Here is a 9,874-nt window from a genome sequence, read left to right as displayed (position 1 = left end):
TTAACAGTTATTGAGGAGTTTGTTTGTGGATGGAGTGTTTTCAGTTTTGTCACTCAAAATATTAAAAAAATCTGGCATAAAGTTAATCAATCAAACTTTTCGTAATGTGACTCTCCAAAATGTAAACAAACCCTGTCAAAGTTCAATGACCTCGACCAAAAAGTAAACAAACCCTATATATATTGATGGGTCACATGAATTAAAGTTTGTTTATATTATGATGAGTTCAAGTTTGTTGATACTTTGATAGTCACTTGGGGTTAAACTTATCTCCATTTTGAGGGGTCGTGAGGTCAGGTTTATTTATGTGTCATCTTTTTATTTTAAAGTTTCCTTGATATCTAGTTCATTTACTGATCGAATTATTTTCATTATTCTCGGTATTTCTTTTCAGAATAAATAGGTTATATTGGAGATATAAAATGGGCTGGTGCCTTGAGCCATTAAAATTGCTAGAGTTTAAAATATTTGGTTATGCCGGAAATCAGCTCTTTCTTACTTGTTAACTTTGCTTTGCTATTTTTAATGCATTTGGCTTAACAACACCTCTCAGCCTTGAATACACGTTGGCTCTTAATGCATCGAAGCTGAAAGGAAAATTAATTATCTCCATTGCATACGCATTATCACCTTCGTTGTCGATTTGTTGTCAAGAATGTACGTGCTCAAGGGTATTGTAAAGAAATATATAAATGTTACGTATACGCAGTGTCGGCCATTACAGCAAGTTGGGCTTTTGATAAAGAATAATAAAAAAATTAAATATATATAAATTTATAAAGAAATTCATAGTATTACTGCTGGAATGATATTTTAATTTGGTTGAGCAAGTTATAATGTTTCAGTGGCTGTCAAACTTTCTTAAATAGATCTTCAATTAGGTTAAATTAATTATTAAATATATACTGATTGTTGCAAGGAAAGTGCAGAGTTGAGTTTATTTGGTAATTTATTGCCTAATAGAAGTATTTGCTTCAGATTTTGTTCAACTAAGTCAATGCATGATTTCAGAGTTATCGATCTCCTTGTAAAAATAGCACCACGGCGTATACGTAACATTTTGTAGGGATTTCTTGCAGCATATAAGCGTGCTGAAAAGCAATAAATATTCGTTAAATAACACGGTACAGTCAATTATACTTACTATTTTTCCACTGAACTTACCAATTTTACCTGCTAATGGAATGCCTTTGCAGATTGTGCGCTGCCTTGTGTGTGTGTGTGTGGCAAATAAAAAATGCAAATTTAATTCGTTTTATAATTATAATTATTTTTGCATTTATTTGTTTTCTTTGTTTTGCTTTTGTTTTTGTTGCTGGTTTTTTTGCTCTCGCAAATACTTTTAGTCTTCGTTAATTTAATTTCATTACACTTTTATTACTATTATTTGGTATTTGTATGAATGAATGCTCAATTAGTATATGCGCTTACAAATACATACATATGAGTCTGCTGCCGTTGTATGTGTGTGTGTGAGTGTTTTGAGTATTTCGAGTGTGTGTGTGAATATCGGAAAACATGCTATGCAGCATTGAAAGTCTATATTTTAATATGCCACTCATGAGTATGTTTGAATGTATGTGTTTTGCCAGCATCGGCATGTACCGTTAGCGATCGCAACACACGCTCTACTCATGAAATGTGCATAATTTTCCAATGATGTTATATTAATTTTAAGTTTCGCCATTACGTACGACTAATATTAACTATTTATTTTCACTGCAATCGCACCGATATATGCGTATACACGTATGCATGTGTGTATGTATGTATATATGACTGCATATATGCATGGCTGTGTATGTGTGTGCCTGTGTACAGTTATGTTGTGAGTTTTTAATTGCGATTTCGGTAATTATTTATAACACACTCATTAGTAATGATGCACTTTTAATTACACAACTAATGACCAACTGTATGCGGTAAAAAAATTGTCCGTCTGCATGTATTGAGTGCATTAAATTAAAATAAAAAATAAATAAAATAATAAATGAAATTGCGTGTAGTCAGCGAAAATATGCCAGTTATGTGTTACAGTTAGTTCTGAAATAAAAGAGAGAAAAAAAAATAAAATGAAAAAAAAATTCGCAGCAATCTGGCAGCACTAAAAAAATGCAAATGCTTCATTGCTGCGCATGAAAAGTGTGTGTTAGTGTCGCTGCAGAAATGTGAAAAATGCGCAAAGTGCGAAATTCACCGATAACGGTTATTTACATACGAGCAATTTTGCTTTGTTTCAAATGGTAGTGAAGAGGTTATAAGGAATTCAGTTGGCATACCAAGTTCCTGTGGAATTTTTTTGCGATGTAATAGTTGTTTTTTTTTTTTCGTTTCACCTTTGGTCACTATGCTGTTGTTGTGTGTTGGTTTACCGTAATGCGTGATTTTTGGTGTTGTTTTTTTTATTTTTATTTTTCTTTAATTATTTTATTTTTCAAAATTTTTTTACATATTTTTGTGTGTGTTTTATGGCTCTCAATGCTGTATTTGTTTGTGTGTATGTATGTATATATGTATTTATATATGCTTCTTTATATGTAGCTATTGCATTATCATGTGTGTAAATTCAATCGTATCATTAATTAATAACATTTATACATTTATTTTAAGTTTTTTTCAGTGTATTTTCAATACTTTTTCATTTGAATTATTTTAAATTTTTTAATATTTATACTTTTTATTTACTAGTCCCTCAACAGCTGCAGTATAAACACGCAATTTTTTATTTATTTTCTAATTTTTAATATTTTTATTTTTTTATTATTTAATAAGTTTTTATTTTAAATTTTTATTTTTTTTTAATAATTTCTTAATTTATTTTTAATTTGTGTTTTTTTTTTAATTTTTTAAATATTTTTTTTTTAACTTATTCTTTAAACAGCTTAACAGCTGCTCTTCAGTGCAGCTTTTTTGTTGTTGTTTTTTTTTAATTTTTTCGAAATTTCTTTAAATTTTATACAAATAAATTTTTGTTGTTGTTGTTATTGTTTTTACTATATGCTTCATTGTTTATTATTATTTTTGACTTTGTTTACTGTTTACTTTGAAGAGAAGAAATTACATTTAGCAAAAAATTGTGTTTTTCTAATGGAGTTTCAGAATTTGTTGTTTTACGGTATGCTTGGCTTGTTTATGTTATGTGTGTGTGTGTGAATATATGCAGTTAAGTTCTTACGTATGTATGTAAGTGTGTGTGTATATTAGTCTGCATACATTACTGTTAACATTAAATGCCTCTAACACTGTTGTTGTTGTTGTAATTTTATTTTTTTCTTCTAATTTTACTATTTTACATGCCATTTTAGAGTTATTTTGTTTAAGTTTTATTTAAATTTCTTATTTATTTTATATTTTTCTTCTTATTTTTTACTTTACTCTCTGCTACACATACTCATTTACCTTGTTAAACTTAAATTAAATTCTTTTTTGATTTGCATCAGCTACACTAGTCCAAACTTAATTTATACATATGTATATGCATATGTATGTATGTATGTATGTAAGTATGCTTATATGCTAAATAACTATATTTGTCTAAATGCTATAAAATGAAATAATTTACAAATGATTTTGATTACACTCTTTGTCTATTTGATCATTGAATTTACTCGTTTGATTTACGTTTAACATTTTTTGTTGTTTTTACAGAGTTTTTATTTTTCGAAAAATCTTTAACCAGTTTTTTTTTTTTTTTGGTTACAATGAAATATATATATGTACATATGTTTGTTTGTTGCTGTGATTTTTTTGTTGTTTCTAAACACGCTTTCTGTACATTTTATTTATTTATTTATTTAAAATAGTTACATGTGGCAACTACCATTATTTATAGTTGTAGTTGTAGTTGTTGTAAGTTTAGGCGCCACTACTGCTTAAATGACTTATGTTTGTTATAAATCATGTTTAGTTGTTGTAAATTTACAAGTCGTTTAATTAATGCATTTTTGGCATAGTCATGTAAGTACTTGGTTTGGGTGTGGGAACTGCAGTTATTCGCTTAAAATCATTTATACTTGGCAATTTTTCATACAAACTGAGTGCGGCGTGTTTTGGTTTCGGTCGAATTTTGCATGTGACAGGGTCTGAGTTGGCTTTGGGTTAAATAGTTGGATTAAATATGACTAATTAAAGTATGTAAAATTAGATTAGATTATGGCACAGATCTAATATAAAAATTATAGAGTAAATCTTAATTAGTTGGAACTTATGTATAAAACTTACCTAATACTTGATAATAATCGCAAATACTTAAAAATAAGATACTAATAAGATATTTATAAAAAATTTCAAACTTTTCAGCTCTTGTTATCTACTTCATAGTTGTTTAGATTATATTTCGAGAAATCATCCATTGTAAGCCTATGACATTTGAGGAGGTTTAACCTATATGACTGAATCTCAAATAGCAACTAAATAAACGAAGAAATCGAAATGTTCGTAAATAATATTTTATGATATTTTTTTGTTGTTTTAATCATTTTCTTCTTGGGTAAAACACGAAAAAAATCGAATTACGTCCAAAGAACTTGTAAACGATTTGGTACAAGAGAGCATAGTATTACTAATGAATCGCTGTATTACAAATCAGTTACTATTATAGGAAATACAATTCCGTTGAGATTCAAAAATTAAATTAATTTAGTTGCAAACACTCATAGATAACAATAGAATATTATCGATAGGAAATTCAATGCCTAGTAGCAAATCTGAGACCAGATCCAGATTTTGAAAAATGCCATGTGTAAGAAGTCCATAGCAAATCCTTATTAATTTAATTGCAGTAAAATGGTTGGTAAAATATTGGTTTCTTATTCAGAAACACACAGATAATATAATACGATGTCACAGTTTCCTGATTTCAAATATGGATGAGCTTGCCCAGCTTAAAGATTTTCAACCATGAATAGAAATAATTTAAGTATGGCACGAAAAGTGTTCCTTCAGCTTCTATTTCGATTTTTTAATGCCCTGGAAAAAGTAGTTTTCATAACGTTCATAATAAAAGTTTGAACTGTGTATATAAATATTTCTTATATAGGTTTTTACTAAAACCTAAGCATGTCTTTAGGCATTTCTCAAACTGCTTGAAAAATTTTCATTTCATTTTCACCAGAAAATCTCAATAGCAAATATAAATATTGAAAGCCCTATATTTCTATTATAGCTTCGATAATCATCATGCCGCACTCTGTTGCCATTATTATGAGAAAAAGAAATATAAATATATTTGCAGAATGTGTGTATGGCATAAATTATTTATTGTTTCTTAAAATCATTAGCAATCTTAATCCGAAAATCAATATCGTTAAAACAATTTAAACCAGTCTACCCTAGTAGAATAATCCTTGGTGGATTAACAAAAAAGAACTTTTATTAAGATATTTATGGCATATTTTGCTTTCTATATTTAACTCCATTTGTCAAACTTTTGGATTTTTTAATTTCGAATGCAATGTTTGAGTGATAATGATTTCTACCATTACTTTTGTTCTAGTTCTGTATACTTAAATGCTAAATATTTACAAATTTCATAGAATCTATTTTTAATTTTAATTTATTATATTTTATATTTACTTTCATTTATAATACTCTCAACTTATGCTAGCTACAGTATGTACTCACTTAATTGGCCTAAAACTTAAATGTATTTCAACTAGTATAATTTTATGCTAAATTTGTTTTATAAAAAAATTCGAGCTGCAATCTTAGAACGTACCAAACTGAAATTCCTTCAAATGCATTGTTTCAATTTGTTGTTGTTGAGTTTTTAACTGTTCTGCCTTATTATACATGTACACGATCGGTGGCGTATTGCTTATTTCAGCATCGGGTCCATCGTCGTGAATTCCATTTCGCCGCGTGGCAAAATCAAGTCGGGGTCTGTAATGTAGACTGGCGTTGCAATAAAAGAAAATACACCATAATTGCAAATAGTTGAGTTGTTTTTGTTGTTGTTGTTGAGTGTGGTCATTGGTTGCAAGTGTGGAGTTGTGGGAGAGGGAGAGAAGGTTGTGTTGTAGGTGTCGGGTTCAGAAAATTAAAAAGTAGGTATGGTGGTGTGGTTGAGAGGTGATGTAGAACAAAGCGAAAGCATGAAATAATGTGAGTTAATTAAATAGTTGAAATATTAGTATTTTAAATGCATATATTATGTATTTAATATCATTTGTAAAGTCGTAAGTGCAGTTATTTTAGTGTGTTAGTAGTACATGTTTATGCTCTGTTGAAGAAGCCAAATTGTTTTGATTTGTAAATTAAGTGCATCAGCGAAATTTTAAATATATTTTATAGCAAAAAAATGTTTGCCATAATGTTTTATAACAAATAATTATGGCAAAATATGTGTGCTATACTGTTTTATAGCAAATAATTATAGAAAAATATTTGTATGGCCAAAAATTATAGCAAAATATGAATGTTCCAATATTTTATTGCAAATAAAAACTATAACATAACAATTTTCAATAATGTTTTATAACAAATAATTATAGAAAAATATTTTTATAGCAAAATATGAATGCTCCAATATATATTTTTTTTCAAATAAAAATTATAACAAAAATTGTCCATAATATTTTATAGCAAATAATTGTAATATATAGATTTTCCTATAATTCTTAAAGCAAATAATTATACCAACATTGTATTTCAAAATTTTCATAGCAAATATTTTTAGCATATATTTCATTACAATACTTTATAGCAAATAATTATGGCAAATATGTATGCTATAATATTTTATAGCAAATAATTATAGCTAAAATAATTATTTTCTTAGAATTTTATAACAAATCCTACATTTAGAATACATTTAAATTTTTTTTTTGTAAATAATCCTAATACTTCAAAAAAATTGACTGCTTCAAATATATGTATTAAATTAGCTAGCAGAGTGTTAGTGAGCACATTTACGTAAAGCAAACATATGGGCATACAAAAGAAGACATCAAAAACTTAAAAAGCTTTGACAAATGGCAAATAAAAATGCATATTAAAGCGGTCAAAATGAAAATGTGCCAAATTACACAGCGCCATTACAAGCCATTCCAAAGCCATGCCGAAGTAATTAAAGCAAAAGGTGCTAAAGCTTAGAGAAATCACTGTGAAGCACGCAAAAGTGCCGTTTTACGAAAATCACGGCACACCGCTGACATGCCAACTGCAAGGCAACGCCTTGACCCTTAGTCCATATGAGTACCATAACACACATACAAACATATGCAGATACATATTCATCTGCTTCTATGTAGGTTTGTATGTGTGTGATACATATAATTTTTATTATTTTATTTTCACTCGACGTCGCCATTATGTTTTGAGTTTATTTCATTTTTATAAGGTTTTATTATGTGCGGCGGTATTGCTTTAGATTTGCTTACACTTCTCTTTTACTTTTACGCTGTCAGCGTGCCTTCTCCGCGTCGCCGTGGCGCACTTACTCATACTCGCCACACATTTTTATGCGACGCAACAAGCGTGCAACGTGTGGCAACACACTCATATGAGACTCAATATATGTGTATGTATGCGTGTGCGTTTCACTTCTCCTCCTCCAGCTGGCAAGTGTTCGCATTCGGCTTTATGCCGTTAACTTTCAGCTTCAGCTTTTATATAGCGCCGTTATTTCTGTACATTTTTATTGTTATTGCACTTTATATGAGTGCGTCGCAGTTGTGTTGTGTTGCTACATACATGGCGTCTTATGGTCATAAAGACAGGCACACACACATACATATATACACAGAGTGAGAGTACTCCCCTGCGGAGCTCATGCGGTTTGCCATCACGCTGATAGCATGTCGAATGTTGATGTTGTTAGTTGTTGTTGTTGTTGTAGCTGCAGTTGAGTGTGTCAAATTGCGTTGATAGAAGTGTTGCATAAACGCAAAGAATCACACAAAAGCGAAAATAAGCGAAAATATACTACTACTACTACACTTGCCATAATACACTTGCTCACGCACCGACACACACATATGTATGTACATTTGTATGTATGTATGTATATATGCGTTCATGAAGTGCCCATGTACATATGTATATTATATTTTTGTGGAAAATCGTAACGCACGAACCATCAGCCACAACCAAATCACCGTCTTCATCATTTCGATTACATTCAGTTCGTGCAAGTAAAACCTGGTTGTAAAGGCGGAAATTACGCAATGCAATCACACGCAGAGACACTTACATACATTTACTTTCATATTTATATAGAAGAAGCAGTAGCTGATTTCGTTTCGACCATCACGAAGTCAAGGCAAAGCTTTAAATGCATTTTAGTGCTTTAAGTGATGCTACGTTGGGCAGCTTAAGCATCGGAGATGCAGCAAAACATCATTTTACTTTTTTATTGCAAAAATGATGGCTTTAGGTGGTCGATTCATGTGAAATGAAAGTCGAATCTGGATACCAAATGTTTCGAGGCGTATGGAAAATAATTTTTGGCTTTTAATTTTTTGCTGAAAGTCTTTTGCGTTGGTGAAATTTGACGATAAATGCTGAAGAAAAGCAGGAAATTGAAGAAGTTTTTGTTAAATGCAAATGCACAAGTCATTTTTAACACCTTTTCGTTAACAAAGAAACAACATTTTTGAAGTAGATATGTTTTCTTAGAGAGAGAGAGAGAAAGAGACAGAAAGACTTGGACGGAAGGTTCAGAGGGGTATATAGCTCTATATATGTATATTATATTTAAGGATTCAAATTTTTATTTCATTAGTAAAAATTTAATTTTTTGATCGGTGTATATACCTTAGGTATCTATGGAGCTTAGCGTACTATTATTTGAAAGCAGATAGCCTGTGGTCATCTGCAATTCAGCTCTTATGTTTGCTTATTTCGGACTAAAATTTAATATCCAACATCGTGGTGTATTTAGAGATCGAGTCAAATTATTTATGATATTTTATAAACTTCTGATTTAATTACTCATCTTTGAGTTAGAAGATTTTATAAAATGTTTAACAAAAAAAAAAAAAAAAATATATAATATATAAAAGCAAAGTATTTCCATGAGCTGGCTGACGAGATATTTCTAAAAATATTTGCATATTAAAGAGGTTTGAATTCTTCAAAATCGTGATTGCGAAGGACATAATTGAAGCGCTATGAAAGAACTCGCAACGAGGCGTACACTTTCAGTCACAATAAATGCGTGTAATATTTGTGTTGATTCGAAGAAACCAACTTGTTTTGATTCTAAAACTAAGTGCATAAAAAAAATCAAAAAATTTTTACAGCTTTTGCTAATATTTTATAGCAAATAATTATGGAAAAATATGTATGCTATGATATTTTATAGCAAATAATTGCAGCATCAAATGTATTCCATATTTTTACGGCACATAATTATAGCAAAAATTTCTTCTATAATTTTTTATAGCAAATTATTATGGGAAACATTTTTTCTATTAATTTTTATAGTAAATATGTATGCTAAACTTTCTATAGCAATAGCCATTTGCTAAATATTTTTGCTATGAAATATTACAGCAAAAAATTATAGAAAAATAAATAATTTTTTACAACAAATAATTAGGGAAAAATATTGACCCTATAATTTTTTATGGCAAATAATTATTGCTGAAAAATTTTATTTCTTTTTTAGGAATTACTAAACCTTAAGATAATAGTTCTTGTTTAAAAAATTCCAAAAATTATACTAATTTAAGTAAAAGATAAATTTTAGTCTCAATTAATATACTAAAATATTTCCAAGCTATCAGACTGGACTTTTTCATTGAATTAAGTAAACAATATTAAATTAATTAATTAAATATTCATTAAATATCATTTTCCAATTCACATTAATTTGCGCCCTCCAATAATTTGTTTAACACAAAAAACACTTTTTCTTCCCCAGAAAATGAAA

General features: G+C 29.2%; 1 protein-coding gene across 3 annotated transcripts in view; it reads right to left on the bottom strand.

The window, feature by feature from the left end:
• Positions 1-3,254: 3,254 nt before the first annotated feature.
• Positions 3,255-9,874, bottom strand: part of LOC105211383 (hemicentin-1) — a 454,397-nt gene continuing 447,777 nt past the window's right edge. For 2 of the 3 annotated variants that reach the window (XM_054226373.1, XM_029039671.2), the window contains one exon: positions 3,255-5,892. In XM_054226373.1, the coding sequence (XP_054082348.1) occupies positions 5,816-5,892 (77 nt within the window). In that variant the 3' untranslated portion in view covers positions 3,255-5,815. The remainder of the gene's footprint in view (positions 5,893-9,874) is intronic. The other variant, XM_054226375.1, reaches the window with a different exon arrangement.

The sequence above is a fragment of the Zeugodacus cucurbitae genome, chromosome 2 (genome assembly GCF_028554725.1).
Source record: "Zeugodacus cucurbitae isolate PBARC_wt_2022May chromosome 2, idZeuCucr1.2, whole genome shotgun sequence".
NCBI lineage: Eukaryota > Metazoa > Arthropoda > Insecta > Diptera > Tephritidae > Zeugodacus > Zeugodacus cucurbitae.
The sequence above is the reverse complement of the archived record's forward strand: the minus strand, read 5'-3'. Positions and strand labels throughout refer to the sequence as shown.